At 44.1% G+C, this 18,861-nt stretch overlaps 1 protein-coding gene across 2 annotated transcripts in view; it reads right to left on the bottom strand.

Moving 5' to 3' along the window:
* Nucleotides 1-18,855, bottom strand: part of Slc39a8 (solute carrier family 39 member 8) — a 55,659-nt gene extending 36,804 nt beyond the window's left edge. The window contains exons 1-2 of one of the 2 annotated variants that reach the window (XM_050145403.1): nt 18,759-18,855; nt 17,854-18,310 (exon numbers count right to left, since the gene is read on the bottom strand). In XM_050145403.1, coding sequence (XP_050001360.1) covers nt 17,854-18,072 — 219 coding nt within the window. In that variant the 5' untranslated portion in view covers nt 18,073-18,310; nt 18,759-18,855. Of the gene's footprint in view, nt 1-17,853; nt 18,311-18,467; nt 18,607-18,758 lie in introns of those variants that run through there. The other variant, XM_050145472.1, reaches the window with a different exon arrangement.
* Between the last annotated feature and the right edge of the window lie 6 nt (nt 18,856-18,861).

Genomic DNA, 18,861 nt, shown 5'->3' with positions numbered 1-18,861 from the left:
TGGATGAATAGACTCTCGCTCGGTTTTGCAACCAAATGTAAAAGTGCATGAGGGTACCAACAGTAGCCCAAGTGGAATGAGCACAGAAAGAAAAGGATTCCTAGGGGGCAAGCTTAGACCCCAACCATTTACATACATAAATTTAAAGTGTCGCTCTGAATGTAACTAGCGGGAGGTCTTTTTAACCCAGAAAACAAGGAAACATTTCACTACTTTATCACTTTAAAGGTCATAGAGCAGGTGGTTTATAGGCATGACACTCACAATAGGAACATTCAAAGCCAGAGTCGCTGAGGCAATAAATTACTGCCAGGTTTGTTTGGTGTGATATGGAACTGCCTAAGTCAGTTACCAGAAGCGCCTCAGTGTCCTTCCCCTTCACCCCAGCTGTCCGCTCTCTTCCAGCCTTTTCAAAGTTTGCCGAGTCTTAAGTGCCTCTTCGAAGTTGATGTGATCTTCTGGGGCTTGGGTTTTAGACGCGTTCTTGACACCGTAAAGGAGAAGGTTGGAGCAAAGAACACCCCAAGTGCAGAAGAATAACCTCTAGGTGTAGGAGGACACTGGTCTAGGGATGCCAGCTCTTTCTCTGATCTTAATGTTTTCATTTTCATCTTATGCTTCTTACTGAAGCCTGAATGGTGCACATGTATTCTGAACAACACGCAAACACACCACTCACATTCATGCATACGGACACACTCAAATGTGTGCTCACGTCCACACACACAGACACACTGATACTCGTAAATATACATACATACATACATACACACACATGAGCATGCACATACATGTGCGCACATGCGCTTGAGCGTGTACGCGCGCACACACACACATTCTTACAACTCTTTCCTGAAGAGCAAATGAAAAGTTTTCCTCCTAAACATATTATTTTTAAAAGACCAAAAAAACATGCCTTGCTTAATTATACCCTGTTAGAAAACAAAAAACAAAAAAAAAAAAAAGAATCCTGATGAGGCCGTTTGTAGAAACAGCATCACTACTACAAAGCGTACAGAGGCTAATTTAGAGACAAAGTTTCCCAAATGTTGATGGTATTTCTACATAGGTGCCGAGGTTATAAGTGATTTTTTTTTCTTTCTGCCTGTTTAGATATCACAATTTTAAACACTGTACTTGTGTTTCTATTTGTTTAGGAAAATAATAGTAAGCCATTAACTTTCCCTGTCATTTTAATCTCTTTGTCTAGGTTCTTACACACATGGAGGGTGAGCTGGGAGTTTATGGAAGGAGTTCCCCAAACAGAAGTTGATTTTACAAAAAGAAACATGGGAAATAAAAAATAATAATTTCAAAAGCTAAACCTGCTTTTTCAAAGAGTTTGGCGAAGTTTCCCGACTTTACCATGTATGTATGTATGTATGTGTGTGTATGTATGTATGTGTGTATGCATGTATGTATGTGTGTATGCATGTATGTGTGTATGTATGTGTGTATGCATGTGTGTATGTATGCATGTATGTATGTGTGTGTATGTATGTGTGTATGCATGTATGTATGTGTGTATGCCTGTATGCATGTATGTGTGTATGTGTGTATGTGTGTATGCATGTATGTATGTGTGTATGCCTGTATGTATGTGTGTATGCATGTATGTATGTGTGTGTGTATGAATGCACGCATAACTGGCATGATTCCCACTCGGTATCCACTGATCTCTACCCCAGTCTGTTTCCATCACTCAAGACCTTCTCGCCATGAAGACCCTGACCTAGTATGGAGACAGAGATGCTTGCTCTGGCTTCCTGCTCTCAAACCTGACTTGCCCCAAAGGCAGGAGTACTTTTGCTTTGTGCCGGTGAGGTAGCCCCCTGGGCTTTTGCTGTGGTCTAAGTTCAAAGGGCTGGTTGTTCTGCCTTGCTCAAAGGCCTCCTCCTCAACCTCTCTGTAAGTGAAGTATGTTCTATAAACCCTCTGCACACAAGGACTGTATTTATCCATCACGGGCATACTGGTTCTCAAAGCCTAGTCCTGGGTACCTAGGGTTGCTAGAGAATGCGCATGCTCAGACTGATTCTCGTCATGTTACTGACTCTTTCCCTTTCCCCGCTCTCACTCTCTTCCACGTGAACAGGGCACAGCCCACGTCAAAGCAGACTAAAGGCCGCAGCTGACCTGACAGTCCCGGGACTCTGTTAAAGCAGCACTGTGGAGCGCAAAGCAGTTGAGGAGTTCCTTTTTATTTAAAACACTCCCCTGTGGGATGAAGGAGACTCGGCATCTTGGTAAAGAGCACGAGCAACCAACAGCATGAGCTGCTCCTGCAGAAAACCTGTGTTTGGGTCCCCGCTTCCACTTCAGAAGGCTCCAGCTCCAGGGAGACGCCAAGTTCCTGACCTCCTCAGCACCAACACTCACATGCACACATCCACACACAGACCCACACACAGACGTACACATGATAGACACTAAAAATAACGAATCTTTCAAAATGGAAAGCATCGGCATGCAAAGGTTTACTATTGTTATTGTTAGTAAATTGAAATTTTTTTTTTAATTTTCTCTCTTTTGACACTGGGTCTCATGTAGCTAAGAATGAACTTAAAGCGTCCTCCAAATTCCTCTTGCAGAGTGCTGAGATTATAGGCATGAACCACCATGCCAAGTTTTATTCAGTAATGGGGATCAAATCCAGGGCTTTGTGTATACTAAGCAAGTATTCTACCAACTGAGCTTCCATGGTCTTTTACATTTTTTGAACGGTAGTGTCTATAATCTTAATATTAAGAGTCCCGTCACATAAGCTAAGACTTTTTATGTCCCCTATACAAGAGTGTGGGGCAGTTTGGGAGCTAAAATATTTGAGAACCTAGTATGTAAGATTAAGGATCATTGGCATGGGAGATGTTTTTGTTTGGGTTACTATTGCTATGATGAAACACCATGACAGCAATTTGGGGAAGAAAGGGTTTATTTAGCATGGTCCATCACTGAAAGAAGTTAGGACAGGAATTCAAACAGGCTGGGAACCAGGAGCTGATACAGAGGCCATGGAGACTGCTACTTTTTGGCTTGCTCCAAATGACTTGCCCAGTCCACTTTCTTATAGAATCCTGGACCACCAACCCAGGGACGGCACCACGTGCAGTGGGTTGGGCCCTCATCTATCCATCACTAAGTAAGAAAATATTCTCCAAGCTTGCCTACAGCCCAGTATTATGGAGGTGTCTTCTCAGCTGGGCTCCCTCCTTTCAGATGTCTCAAGTTGACATAAAATTAGCCAACACAACTGAACCCTTGTCAACTTAACACATAACGCTTTTTAAAATATAACTTTTCCTTGGAGGGGGGAGTCATTCCCAAAATATCAGATTAATAAATATTACAAACATAAAACGTATTTCAAATGTAAAAAATCTCACAGTCTTTACCAATTCAAACACTTACAAATAGTCCCCCACAGACCTTCTTTATTGACAGTAGTCACTGATAAGAAAGGAGCCTCACACAGGAGGTAATGTGACCGCTCTAACAGCAGACTCAGGAAGATGTAATCTCCTGGTCTTCTTCTCTGACTTAACAGGCTACTAATATTCTGTATTGCACTTTACCTTGGTTTCAACTAATATAAGATCATAGCCCAGGAAATTAACCGTGTATACAGAAAAAAAGGCCTGAGTTGCTAAAACCGGCCTCAGAGAGAAAATTTCTCACCTTGTTAACCTGCTGGAGTCAAAAGCAGGATCCCCAGAAGAGATTCCTTTTAACTCAACCAGTAAGATGCTGATGCAAATCAAGCCCACAGGTCAGTATAGCTAGCTACCAAGGCTATAAATTCTCAGCCACAAGGAAACTTCACAGCCACACTCCCTCTGAGACATAAGGTGCCCCTTGCTAGATCCACTGGTTTCTTATGACTCTGTGAAAACGCATGCTTGATACTGTTGTTACCGCCTATGAGATTGTTAACTTGTCTGTATGCCTATATAAACTGAAAGCTTTGTGGAGATCACCCCCTTTTTTACCCTTAGCCTCAGGCCCTTATCCCTTAACCTTTTGCTTTGCCCTTTTTCTTATGCCTTATACTTTATGCCCTTCTTCTCTCATTTTTTGCATCTTCCCCCAAGGAATAAAGAAACATGCAGGTAAACATGCTCGAGTCAGTAGTTTGTTCTACCCCGTAGATCCCATTCCCAAGTCAGGCTTCTCTAGTCCTAGAAGTCCTGTTCTGAACCCCGAGAGAGTGCTGAGGCTGGTACTCAACAGCTATCACTATTCTGGTGGTTTGCTTATAGTTTCATAGATTTAATCCATTATCATCACGCAGGGAGCAGGGTAACAGGCATGGCAGGTGTGGTGCTCAAGAGCAGCTAAGAGTTGTATCCTGTTCCACAGGCAGAGAGAGAAAGAGAAACTGGCCGTGGCATGGGCATTTAAAACCTCAAAGCCCACCCTAGTGACACTTTTCTTCCAACAAGACCACACCTACTCCAACAAGGGCACACTTCTTAATCCTTCTAATCTTTTCAAAGAGTGCCGCTTCCTGGTGACCAATCATTCAAATAGGTGTGCCTATGAGGGCCATTCTCATTCAAACCACCATGGTCACATAGCAGAGGACTTCTAATAGAGTTTCTAGTGTAATCTTGTATAGTCCTCATCCTATTTGTCCTACAACACCACAAGACTCCTTCTGTTAGAAACATCACTAGCACCACCTCCTCTGACTCATTCTCCCCCAAGACATACACACATACAATAGCAAAAACAAACTCTCGAAATTATGTATTTTCTCACGTATTAGGACACTTAAAAACCTCAACTATCTATCTCCGAAAAACCCTTCCCTTTTTGGAGGAATACCTCTTCCAACATCCACAAACTCTATACTTTAACCAAGCTCTAATAAATCCTGTATTTTACCTTCAGTGTGACTTTATACCCCCATGACCCATAATTCTGATACTCTTATCTCAAACTATCTAACTGCTTCCTGTTCTGCAAAGCCCCCTGTGAAACCCACCTTCAGGACTTGACATTGTCAGGTTACTTCCTCCCTCTCTAGAACCCCACTCATATTATTTATTTGTTTAGCACTTACTATACCTTCCTTATAATATTATCTATTTACAAAAAATGCATACATTTTAAGCAGACCATGGGCATCTAGGGAGGATGGACTTCCTGCATATTATATTTCTTTGACCCCTACCAAGGTTTTTTGATATAAAGGAGGCACATGAAGGGAGATTTAAAACTAGGACATATATCTGAAACGAATTCTGAGAAATGTGGAATAATTTTTAAGGGCATACGTTTTACATTTATTCTATGTAAATTTCCCAGAATTATAAACTAGCTTTGACACCATCTAAAAGATGTACCTATGAAATAAGGGGGAAAAATCTATATCTAAACAAGAAAAAAGAATCTTAGAAACTTCAGAAATTAAATATAATAGTGTCTCATTATTTCTTTCTACTCAGATGACATATTGTTGAAATTTTAACATATGTTGCTTTCATGTTGCTCTTAAAATTCATTTCCAAGAAAGACAAAGAATTACTGATTTATTTCAATCAAATAAGCCATTTAGCTGGACTGAACTAATTTAGGAAGTTGTGCTGAAACCAGTTTCTTAAAGTTAATGTCAAGTTGAGAGCAGTGGTGTTTACCTAGAATCCTCCATCAGGATACTGCGGCAGCCAGCCTGGGTCACATGATTCCATAGCTAGATCATGCCTCAAGGGGAAAAAAGTTGTTTTTCTCTTCACTCAACAAATATTACCTGAAAAGCAGCCACACAGTAGACACTATGACTGTGCTATTGGTAGGATATAGAAGGTAACTCGGTGCCTTTGTCTCTCACGTCACAGATCTTGATAAGACATCAGTATAGCATGGTCTGCCGAGTGTCGAGCAACCCCTCCTGAAAGCAATGACATTGCCAAAGTTTTCCTAAAGGAAGCAATATCTGAGCTGGCATTGGAAGGGGAAAGTAGAGATATGTTTAAAGAGACATGATTGTGAGGGTCACCTCTCAAGCAAGGAGTTTTCAAATGATTTGAACTGCACTGGGAAGTCTTTTGGAGCCAATGTATTCAGGTTTGCTCATTATTAGAGCAAAACACTGGGCCAAGATGAGGAGGACAGAAAGGGGAATGAGGACATGATGGGTGCAAGGCCATCAATCACAGGGGACATCCTGCCCCTCACAAGAGAGCGTGCCTGGCTACATTGTCTGACTTTATCACCGCTGCAATCCTATAACGTGGCTACATTTTTTTCTCCATTACACAAAGAGGACACTGGCGTTCAGATCAAATAACAGACATTTAAGTTACTGTGATAGGACTCATGTACGTTATACATGAGAAAGAGAGAAAAAATAGTGGAAGGAGGAGAGAAGAGGCAAAAAGGGGGCTGAAAGAACAGAGTAAGATCCAGGTCTTACAGAGTAAGATCCAGGTCTTACCTAACATTTGGTGGGGAGAAAACAGGATTCTCGAGTGTCTGACGGTAAGATGGAGTTGGTGAGTTCAATTTGGGGCAAGCGCAGACATGTTGAGTTTGGGAATGGGGCAGGGTTGCCTTTGATGTCCACAGCTAAATCCCAAGAGAAAAATCTACACCAAGGCATCCCAGGTAGAAAATAGTACAAATACAGAAAGAGATAAGTGTGGAGATTAAAGGGATTGAGAGAGTGTGTAGACTTAAAAGAAGATGGGCCTGAGGAATTCTAAGAACAGCAATATTGAAAGACGGAGGAAAAATTCATAAAACATTAAAAAGAACCTAACAGCAATTTAAGTAAGGCATTTCTGCAAACAAGGAAAGGGTGGGTTTCAAAAGGGTGGGTTTCAAGGAGGTTATAATGGCATCATAAAAAATCCACAGAAAGGTGAGCCAGGAGCCACATCCATTGTGTTTAACACATCAAGGTCCAGGTGACCTTGTGGAGAATAATCTCAAGGAAGCTGTGGGAGTCATCCGACCATAGTGCTTTGAGAAGTAGCTAGGAAGTGAGGAAATGGAGGAGGCACTCAGGCAATTCTTGATCCGGTCATGCACACAAGGAGGCACCAAAACCAAGGGATACTCAGGGGACTCATAACAGAGCTGCCTGACCCACACAGCATCTGCTTCGGATCAACAAGGGCAAAGAACTGAGGATCAGAGCTGGCAGCCCCATCTCCCCAGAGAACTGTGAGAACTAACGGGATGGTACAGAAGGAAGCGCCAAGCACAATGCCTGGCACACCCGCAGATATTAGCCATTGTTCCCGCTAGAATAATAGGAATCCAATGCTTCCTGCCACATGTACTTCAATGCCATTCGTCCCAAGATCAAGAACTGCTTCTCATATGAATAGATATAGGTAAAGTGGCACATACTGACCGAACCCTGAGAGCCCAGCTCTTGAAGAAAACCATACTCCATTATGATTCCTCACACAAACCCATGATCTGCTATCAGTGACTTCATGTGATCTTTAACAGAAGGGCCTGTGTGCCATAGAATGCATGATTAATTCATGGCACATGATCTATTTCTCATCTCAAATCATACTACCAATACTGCTGCCCTCATCTCTACCTAGCCTACCCTACTGCTCTTCTTCCCCATCCTAGAAGAAACCATGAGTTTCTTCTCTTCCCAGGGAGACTAAAATGACTATTCTCTGATTTTTCTCCCAGCTAAGTGAGGTTCAACTAAACTAAATGAGGTCCTGGTTTCTTTAGCTTGCATAGATTTAGAAGGAGATCTAAGCTTAAAAACCACAATCTAACAGTTTCTAGAAGCACAGTATGGATCCGCAAGCCACTTACATTGTAGGGATGATACAAAGGGTATAAAGAAAGAATAAAGGACAGAGAATTCCTAAAGACAGCCTGAGAGGTCCTCTGGGAGAAGGCATAATTCCAGTATCTATTCAAGTACTCTTCCTGTCGCGCTAGATTCTACACCTAAGGTTGACATCTTCGGGAACGTACCAGTGCTCGACGAAGGGAAGTAGAGGCAGAGCGGTGGGGAACCAAAGTCCCCAAGCTGGCGTGCTTCTCCAAGACCTCTTTATCTTACTAATCCTGGCTGCCTTTTCACGCCATCCCTTCCTCTATAAACTGGCTGACCCTAAGGTGTTCAGGTCCCCGACGTTACAGCGATACAATTATATCAGTTAGTGGTATTACGAGGACAATGGCTGTGCATTCAGCACACGGTCTGACACAGGTCCACGCTGATCGTTTTCTAAGCATTGTTTCTTTTACTGCTCTTTGTGTGAAGCGGCTCAAGGAAAGGATTCTGGTTTTATTGTTAGGTCAGGTCGCACACTGGATACTTGAGTGTCTGAAACGCAGCAGATGCACTACACTTGTTTCTCACGTCGTCACCCTCCATTCAAACCACCCTGTCTATGGGTAGGGCTCATCCATTTCCACTCACAAAGGTGAACACTATGAGGAAAGGAGTAAGTCATGTGACTGGGACAAATATGTTACTAAGTGACAGAATCTAAATTTCAGCCTGAGGCTAGATGCCACATTGTTAACCATTGTTACATTGTCTAAAATAGTCAGAGATCTGAAGGACTCACCCGAGTAGTGACAAGCATGGATTACACTGAACTAGGCTCATAGAACTAAAACCGCCTCAGGGGCTTTGTCTAAGCTCATTTATTTTAGAGGCTATGTTTTTCTTTTTCCTCTAACTATTAAGCTAGGCATGTATATATTTTTTAAAAAAGTAGGCAAACTTCTGAAGCAAAGATGTTAAATATTTGGATTAAAAGGATGTAATGGTACTTTTCAGCTTAGCACCACTGATTCACTGACTTAGGCTTTCATCTCCCTTAAACTTCAGTCCAAAAGAAACAACAGAGAATCTTTGGAAGGAGACAGAAACCAAAATTAAACAGAACTCCATTCTGAAGACTTCTAAGCTCTCCGATTCCATCATCAGAAACGTAATCTGACGATTGTTTCATTTCTTTAGAAATCTCAGGATTCGGAAAACACATTTGGCTACAGAAACAGACAACAGGGAAGTAGTCCGAGAAGAAGGTGACTGGTGTCCATTACAAACAAGAATCTACCATTAGGTCTCTGAAAATGGCATAGTTTCTAAGATTGTCTAGGGCTTCCAAACTTTTTTTTTAATAAGTAAATTACGTGAAGGTTAACTTTTCACTCTTGTACATCCCTTCAAGAACACTGCCCTGCGTGTAGTTAACTCACAAATTCCAGCAACCAGTCACAGAGTTGCCTTCCCTGGGGTCAGTTTTCTTTCCTGTAAGGAGCAGTCAGTCGGCCATCCTTCTCAGCTGCAGGCCTTATTTTACATTCCTATTTATGTTCCCATTATCCTGTTCTCAGCAGGTCCCTCCGGTTACCACCGGAAGTGCTAAATGATGCAGGATTCCAAAGTGCGTTAAATTTAAAGAAAGCACACTAAACTAGGGTCATGGTTGCAAAGCAGTGGGTTTCACAGTGGGAGGATTCAACCCCTGCCTGTCACTGTCCCTTACGGTAGGAAGAACCAGGAAGCAGGAATAAGTCATGAAGCACGGAGAGTCTAGAGGCTACAAACCTTTTGCCCACCTGCTCTACGTGTACCAGCCCAAGAGAGAGCACAGCTGTCAAGGAGAACTTCCTTCTCCCCGTCCTGACAGCTACCTCGTGCCAATGCCTTGTTATATGACAGCAAGTGATTCTGGAGACATGCTCTGATCACCTGCATTCCCTCCTGGCTGCAACTCGGTCCCCAAAGCCCATGCACAAACGCTTCCCCAAGCAGAAGGCAGTCAAGGTCTGTCTAAAGGAAGATTTCCACTTGTATTTGCCAGAAGGGTTTCCATTCCAAAGTGCGCTCTAAGCACTGGACTGGAAGCCATCCCAATAACACAGGTATTTCTCTCACATTCGAGTGTAGTTATGGAAGAAGGATCAGCTGCTGCTCAAAGTGTTGTCTCTGAGGATGGGGAAAAATCAATCTAAGCATTAGAATTCATGAAAATTTCTTTCCATGAAAGGGGATGCGTTACTCTCTGGGAAATCCAACATGTAACTAAAACGTTGTGTAGATAAAACTGGCAAAAGCAGATGTTCCGTGAGTATGTATTTTTTAAACCAAAGCAGAATCGCAGAGGTTATTCCCAACTCTCCTACATCGCGTGTCCATGCTGTCTGGTAGAGTGGGAACCAAGTGTGTGCGACCTTGTGATATGACTTGCGAGCTTGCTCTGGTGATATTTAAACGCCGTGGCTTTTCTAGCTTTATTTGTTTAGTGTGTGTGCACACAAGTTTTGGCTGCCTATTATCAACCCAAAATTCCCATCTGTAATGAGCAAACGTGAAGGACAGCGGAGACATCTTCCTTTTCGATAGCCCCTGTGCACGTCCGGGTTAAGCAGAGGTTTTCCTTTTCTTTACACTCAGTGCCTGCACACGCAAGCCGAGGCACTCGTGTGGAAGTCAGAGGCCAGTTTACAGATGGCAGTTCTCGCCTTCCACGCTGGTGGGTCCAGAGGAACAGACTCCGGCCATTAGCCTTGGCAGCAAGTGCCATTACCTGCTGAGCCACCTCCCGCCCAGAACTGCACTTTGTCTCACACCCCGACTTTTCACACCTTCCCATCTTATTTACTTATTGCATAAAAAAGGCCTCTGAGGTGTTGAGGAGGCAGCTATGGAGGACATCAGGACCTAAGTTCAATTCCAGAATTAATGTTTAAAAAAAGAAGAAAATAGCAGGCACGGTGGCATACTTAAAATTACAGAGCTGAGGGGCGAAGACAGACAAATTCATCACGCTTTCTGGCTAGCCAGCCTAGCCTCCCTGCCAGGTTCCAGACCAGTGAGAAGAAAACCTTTCTCAAAAACACAACAGGAAGCCAGACGGTACTGGTACACACCTTTAATACCAGCAGAAGCAGGCTGATCTCTGGGAGTTTGAGATCAGCCTAGTCTACAGAGCTAGTTACAGGACAGTTAAATCAGAGAAATCTTGTCCAAGAAAAAAAATGAGGGAGGAAAACCCTAAGGGATGACAGCTGAGGTTGTCCACTGGCCTCTATGTGTGTGGGCACACATTTACACATATGCAAGTGCACACACGCAGGCATGCACATGTTTTCTCTCTCCCTCTCTTCGTCTCTCCCTCTCTCCATCTCTTCCTCCCTCTCTCCCTTCCTTCTTCCCTTCCTCCCTCCCTCCCTTCCTTCCCCCCCTCTGAAGACAAGGACCTGCTTACTCAATCCCTTGTAGCCCTATGACTGTTCCCTTCATCTGACTAAGCAGTGGGCCACATAAGCAACTGATGGTTAGTAACTTCTGGCCATAGTTCAAAATATGAGGTAATGGCTTATCTACCTAGATAAAATGTTTTCTTAGACTATAACAAAAACGTAAGCACTACCGCAAAAGCTTTTAAGGTTATCAGGGATTCCACCACTTATGACATTAATTCAGGTACCTAATCTCTGTGCCATAGTCTCCTGATAGAGAAGACACACAATGGTGCCTTTATCATAAGAGTGTTTTGACAACAAAATGTGGTATTACAAGTAAATAATTAATAGGGTTGTATAGAATAATGAGATATTAGAAATCCCTACACTTTATACAAAAGGGACCACATGACTGATGGGGGAGTAGGTAAAGACACGCACTTGGGAGTGAGATAGGGAAAGAATGAGAAGCATTCTCCTTAAGTGGATCTCACCCACACCTGGTGCCAAGGCAAAGGCAGCTCTTGACATCACAGCCAAATGAATGAATCATGCAGATCCCTCGTTTTACCAAAGCCTGCAAACACAACACACTGTGCACTGCCAACGATGGGAGGGCTGGGGTGAAGAGGCATCAGGAAGCCATCATCTAGGAGGATTAACAAGGACCCAAGCATCACCTCTCTACACCACACCCCCAGGGTCTCAGGAGAAGCAGCAGGCTGGAAGGCATTGCTGCCAGATTTATTCCTATCATACCTCGACACAAAAAGGCCAAAGGAAAAAAAGAACGTGTCCACCCATCATCAATGCTTCCTAGAGTGCCTTCCATCACTATGTCTATCATTGCCTTTACCCCAGGAAAAAAATATGTAACAGATGACAATAAGAATACATACAAAAATAGCCGGGCGATGGTGGCGCACGCCTTTAATCCCAGCACTCGGGAGGCAGAGGCAGGCAGATCTCTGTGAGTTTGAGACCAGCCTGGTCTACAGAGCTAGTTCCAGGACAGACTCCAAAGCCACAGAGAGAAACCCTGTCTCAAAAAAACAAAAAACAAAAAAAAAGAATACATACAAAAATGTATATTGTGTATGCAGTGACCAGCATACACACATACACACATCTTTCTTGCTATGTACTGCTACCCTGGTCATCCATTACATGAGGAAGGAATTATCTTTCTACTGATAGAGACCTACAGTAGTATGGGATCATCTCTTGCACACTGCAAAGATTTGTCACTCATGTTAGTTTAATAAAACACTGATTGGCCAGTAGCAAGGCAGTAAATACAGTCAGAGTGACCAGACTAGAATTCTGGGAAGAGGAAAGGCAGAAGCAGTCACCATCCAGACACAGAGGAAGCAAGATGAGAATGCCTTTCCAATAAAAGGGACTAAGCCACGTGGCTAACAGATAAAATTTATGGGTTAAATTAAGTTGTAAAAGCTAGTTAGTAATAAACCTGAGCAATAGGCCAGCCAGTTTATAATTAATGTAAGCCTCTATGTGTTTATTTGAGACTGAATGGCTGTAAGACCCAAGTGGGACAGAAACCTCCATCTACATTCTAGCTTCATAAGACCAGAAAGAATAGAGGGAAAAGGACATCATAACTAAATGACCATTCCAGGCCAAAGATTGCAGCAGCAGAACAGAGACTTAGTTTGGTGACAGCATGCTTATCAAATAAGTAAATACAGTTGATGGATATGTGTTCTTGGAAGGCCTTCCACGTAAGCCTGGGAGGAAAGCCTTTAAAAGCACCTTCTGCTACCTCCAGGTTGAAATGGTCAGGATATTTTGTAAAATCCGCTGCAGCTGCCTCCTCAGTTCCCGTCTTCACCCATCCCACGCATTCCGTGCTCTCCCGCTAACTTTTAGAAACGCAAGTCCGGGAGGTGGGAACCTCAAGAGTTTGAGGCCCTAGAAAAGATGACTCCAAAATTCCAAACAAAATGTCTACTGCACACAGGGTATGAACCAGGTTACTATGCCAGCCCCTGGAGGGAGGAGGGGGTCACTCCCACCCGCCTGTTTCCAGTCTCACTGGAGAGAAGTGTCGGTGTGAGACAGTCGCGCAAACAGAAAAGCGCAACGACACAGATGAAATTACACACGTACTGCATTGCACTATGATTGTGAGGGCTTAGCAGTTAGACAGATCCCTGCTAGGCAGGCAGACAGAAAGGGGGGGAGTCACAAATAGATAATTTAAAATGACAGAAGTATAGCTCCTTCCTAATACTCTTAGACCTGGGACAAAGGCTTGGTAGTTCAGTGCTCCCTGCCTGTGGATCAGTACAACAAGTTCAAGACCTGGACCAGGACAAGTTTACCCCAGGTTGTTGGCTTATTCCATTCCCTGTCTTTGTTAAGAGTGACCAAACCCTAAATTAGGGAAGAAATATCCCTCAAAGATTTTACACAACCCCCCACTCAAATACTTTAAACAGCTCCCTCAAAGAGAGGCCAGATTTGGGGCTCCCCCACTTCCCATCTCACCCCCAGCCCCACCCCACTTGGCAGAGTGTCTTTCTCTTTCTATGCCTTACTGTAGTGTGTGTGTTTCCTCACCCCTAATAAAAGTCTTTCTTTACTGGTTGATTCTGTCTGCTATGTCTGAGGTTTCCCATGCCACCACCTGTCGCACGCAAGATTTTTTTTTTCTGACTTTTAATTCTTTAACTGTCAGAGAAAACGATCCCAATCATGCCCCCCCCCCAAGATGGTAGCAATTGCATCAACTGATGTAGAGCCACCAGTTCCTCCTAAACTCTTGGCCAGACCAAGAAAGCTCCTGGGAATGCAGTATCTAAACAGATAGAGCAACGCACGTGAGCATCTATGGTACCAAAAGGTAGCTTGGAAGATACAGAACACAGCAAAAAAAAAAAAAAAAAAAAAAAGGTTTTTCAGCCATCTTAAAGCACTTGAAGTTTGGGATGATGACTACCTAAGCAGTAGAACATGAGCCTAGCTCCTCAGAATTCCTGGGTTCCATTACCAGCACTTCAAAATAATAATAGTAATAATGATTAAAAAACAACAATATAATAATGCTAATGATGTATTCGTAGTTTATTTCACAGGGATCAGATGGCTCCAAGGAGGATATAATAAGCTCTGTATTTAAAATGAGCACTGCTATTTATAGACATTAATAGAGGTATCTGTTGAACAGATATAGGTAACTGATAGCACCATAATAAAAATCTTGTGAGAATTCAGAAGATAGAGAAACTGAGGATTACATGATTTTAGGACAAGATTAACTAGGCCTTTTCTAAGATGTTTATTTTGATTGGCGAACTCATGGGAAAGCAGGTCCTTCTAGGGAAGACACTGAGAGAAAGCACACAGAAATTCAGAGAAGCAGGAATAGTCCTGCCGGTGCCATGGCAAGGAAGCTTGGCACAAGGGAGCAGGGCCTCAAATGCCAGGCTCAGGATCTGGACTTCATTAGTGAAAAAGAGTTTATAGACTGTTCCTCAAAGAAAGAATGCCACCTTGCTTTAGGAAGATGGTTTATAAATTCGAATAGTCTAAAAATAGGCACCCTATCTCAGAAAAGGCAACTTGATGATAATAGGAACGGGACGGAGAAACCTCTGGTGCAGGGGATGGCTGCACGACACTCAGGAAGAGCTGCGGAAGTGAAGCCCGGGCGCAGAGGGACAGAGTGCAGCAAAGGCCACAGTGCCACCTACCATCCATTCCAGAACCCCGGGGAATGTTTGGAAGTGTTCCTAGAGATCAGCATACTAATCTAGAAAACAAGGGTTTCCCTTTGGGAGCTGTTGAACCAGTGTCCCCGTGACAGAGCGTGGAGATAAACTTCCTGAAGACAGGTAAGAAGGGAAAGTAAAGGAGGGGAATGGGAAAACAACACTGGGACACACAGAAGGCAGATCCATCGTTCCTAGACACTCTGAACTCTGGGCCTTTCTCGTGGATGACAAGCGCTTCCTGGGACAAATCAGTCTCTGTGTCAGTCGAGGGGCAGTCCAGAGCCATCTGGCTACGGAGGCCCTCTTTCTCACATAGTTTGGGTTATTCCACCTAACTTCTTATCCACAGTAGCCATTATAAATCAAAATTATAAGCGGAGTTGTTTCAGTCTCTCCAGTATGAATCCAAGTCACCTCTGTTTCTGAAAGCAGCAAGGTAATGGGGCCTATGGTTGCCCCCCATCGAAATTTATCAAACAAACCTGCTGTTGATTCAACTGCTATCAAAGCTCTCATGCAAAAGGACAATTTTGTTGACAGGCCTTGTAGAAGACTAATAAATTTCTGGCCCGAGGAAACCTTCTACATTCTCGGACTCTTTGAAAGTCAAATAACTAAATGTCCCACAGTAGAATTTATATCGCTCTGCTCTATGGTGGACAGAGAACTGAAGCGGCATTCTTTCGAGTGTGACGACATTAAAGATTCTAAATGTCATTTGGTGGTTTTATGCTGGGGCACATCTGAGTGCCCTGGCGAGTCTATCTATCAATTACCAGTGAATTAATGGATTCTTCTAGATTACCATTGTCATCATTCCACCAGTGATTGCTGTTTTCATTGAGACTTCACAGAAGTGCAAATAGATGTTTGTTAAGCCTGATTAGTGCAGGAGTTTTTCTTGGCTTCTCTGTTTCCAGGCTAATTACTGGCTTCTTCCTGCCTCTTTCTGATGCTCATAATGAAAATACACATGCAACCTCGAGAAAGAGCCTAAAGTTATCAACATATAATTTACCTATTGAGACACCCTACCATCTTATAAACTAAGAATTGTAATTCTAGCATATTAAACCAATTTTCCTACAGTGTTTAGGCATACCCTCTACTATCTTTGCAAGGGTAGCTTGGGGTCTTTGGCCCCTTTAAAAGTCACCTCCAGACACTGCCAGATAAGGCTATCCTTTAAGTCAGCACAGTATGTGACCTACAGATACAGTTCAAGTCCTGTCCCTAAACTTCATTCCAAGCAAATGACCACACCTACCTAGAAACTAGTCAGCTAAACTCTCTTTTTTTTTTCTTAAAAGAAGACAATGCTTGGGTGGTGTTGGGATATGCCTTTAATCCCAGCACTTGGGAAACAGAAGCAGTCAGATCTCTGTAAATTCAAGGCTACCCTGGTCTTACAGAGTGAGTTCCAGGACAGCCAGGATATTACACAGAGAAACCCTGCCACAAAAAAAAAAATAAAAAAAAAAGGGGGAGGGGGCAACAATTAAAATATGTGGGCATTTCTTTTTACATGTAATTTTTCAAACATTGAATCAAATTTAAAAATATGCAAGAAATAGAACTAGAGACTGCTTACATTTAAAAATTCTTCATAAGGGCATCACAAAACTCTTCTAAGTCAAAGAAAGACCATGTCACAGCATCAGAAAATCTGGCATCTTAAATTATATACATTTTAAATGTTGAAAGACATTACTAACAGAAGCAAAATCACAGGGCTGGGGCTATAGCTAGTAGTGGAGCACTTGGCATGCAGACAAGACACACTAAGTCTAACTCTAATCCCAAGAGGGGAGGAGGAGAGGAGGGGAGAAGGAGAGGAGGGGAGGAGGGGAGGGGGAGAAGATGGAGTAGGGGTGATGGAGGGAAGGAAGGAAAGAAGGGAGAAGGCAACTGAACTATAGTGCTGATGAACATGAGGGAATTTATCTAAGTAAAGTTTCCTTAATTATAATCAAAGATCAGATTCATTGGAGAATGCCATGTTTCCAAAGCAGAGTTATAGAATGTAGAATTTCCCAAAATATCTTAGCCATAGATGAAATGATAAAAGATCTATGAACTGCTTCATCGGCAGTTTAACATGAGTGGGCAAGTGGAAACCGGGGGATGAAGCATTGATTTAACTGCCCCCTGTCTTGGCTTACAGCACTGGGGATTAGAACTCAGAATTCTGGGCCGCCATCACCAAGCCCCATAGCCTCAGTTCTGTGACAAGTATGCTTTCTAATTACTCTCTAAAGTTCAAGTCTGCCCTCAAATTCAAGTCTGAGAAACATGTGTTTAATTATTTTTGAATTAATTCTAGAATCAAATACTTTACATGACGGGACAGCGACTAGAAATTAACTCCAATCCCAGCCTGCCACCAACTGAATCACCAACCCTTCTGTAATCCGGGTTTAAGGTGTCCTCAGTTTCCCCACCAGTACAGTGTGCCCTTCCAGCTGTTAGGCAGGGCCTTATGCAATACACACAAGAGCGCTTTTTAAGTGGGAGTGGTCACTCATCCCGAAACTGATAAGGACCGCATGTGACAGGTTCCTTCTGCTGACTGGGTGAGTTAAGTCAATGGCTCTCTTTCGGCAAGATTGAAAAATATCATTCTTTTCTAAGACACAAGTCTCGGGGTGGCTTCCCTCGCTCAACTACTTCATACACCTTTCTATCGACTTTTCTCTACCCCAACAAGCCTCTGGTGGCTCAGCTTACCATTCTGGCTGCCAGATCCCTAAAAGAAGTCCCTGAGCCCCAGTGAACGAACCTGTGAGAATCAAATGACACCCATCAGTCACCACCTCAAACTTTAAAAACTTGGCGAAATCCTTTCTCTGGCGCTTCTCCCTTCTAGAAAAGGCTGCCCTGCGGATGGAAATCTGTGGAAACCATGGACCACCGGGCTGCTCCTTACCTGGTTGAAGTGCAGCTGTCCTAGATCCAGAGCTCCCTGGTGGGGTGCAACCCCCAGACGCTGCAGTAGGAGCCCCAATTGCTTGGCAGACAGGCTCCGGTTGGCGCCGAACACGCTCAACACGTCCTCACTGAAGGCGAGCTCCGGTCCCTCCTCCTGGTGTCCCAGGCCGGTGGCCGCCAGCAGCAGCAGCCCGGCCACTGCCCGGCAGGGAGTCATCGTGGAGCGTGTGGAGCCTACAGCACCGGAGCTGTCGGATGCAGGGACCCGCGCGGGTGCCCTGGTGTCAGTGCCCTTGGAGTGGGAGGGCCACCGTCCCGCGTCACTGCCCGGCCCAGTTAGCGAGACACTCGGTGCCCGCGGTCCTCTGCAGCCCCAGACCTTCAGGGCATTGAAGAGCTAGCACAGTCAGGAGGCGATGATAGGCGGCCTGGCCCCTCCAGGCCTCGTGCGGAACCTGAGATAAAAGGAACAAAGGGGGGACAGAGATAAAGGCCACTGGGTCAGCTTCCTGCGGGCCCCAGAGCACAGCGTGGCCAGAGTCTCGAACTCCAAGCCGGGCGCGGGGCCAGCTGCCCGGAGCTGAGTTTGCTGAAGCCTCAGGATTTGCTTACAGCGTGGTGACACTCGCTTGTCCCGGATATAAAGCCCCAAGCGCGCCACACTTCGGGGAACTAAATCCTCTCCGACTGTGCAACCCCAACTCCTCTTCCTGTCTTGAGGTTTTATTTTCCCGCTGCAGACGTGGAAGGGTAGGGACTGTTACCCTCCCCCGCCCCCAGGGAGCTGCAGAGAAACACGCCTTCAGGACCCCCAGGTTCCGAGGTTCCGCAGTCTAAACAGGACCCTCTCTCTACTCGCTGTGGACTTGGCAAGCTGATAGGAAGGAGACGGTAGCCTCTCACCTCTAGTGTCTATGTCGGTCTCTGAGGTTCAAACACTCTCTCTCTCTCTCTCTCTCTCTCTCTCTCTCTCTCTCTCTCTCTCTCTCTCTCTCTCTCCCCCCTT

This window comes from Alexandromys fortis, unplaced genomic scaffold, assembly GCF_014885135.2.
Source record: "Alexandromys fortis isolate MF-2015 unplaced genomic scaffold, M_Fortis_MF-2015_v1.1 scaffold_19, whole genome shotgun sequence".
NCBI lineage: Eukaryota > Metazoa > Chordata > Mammalia > Rodentia > Cricetidae > Alexandromys > Alexandromys fortis.
The sequence above is the reverse complement of the archived record's forward strand: the minus strand, read 5'-3'. Positions and strand labels throughout refer to the sequence as shown.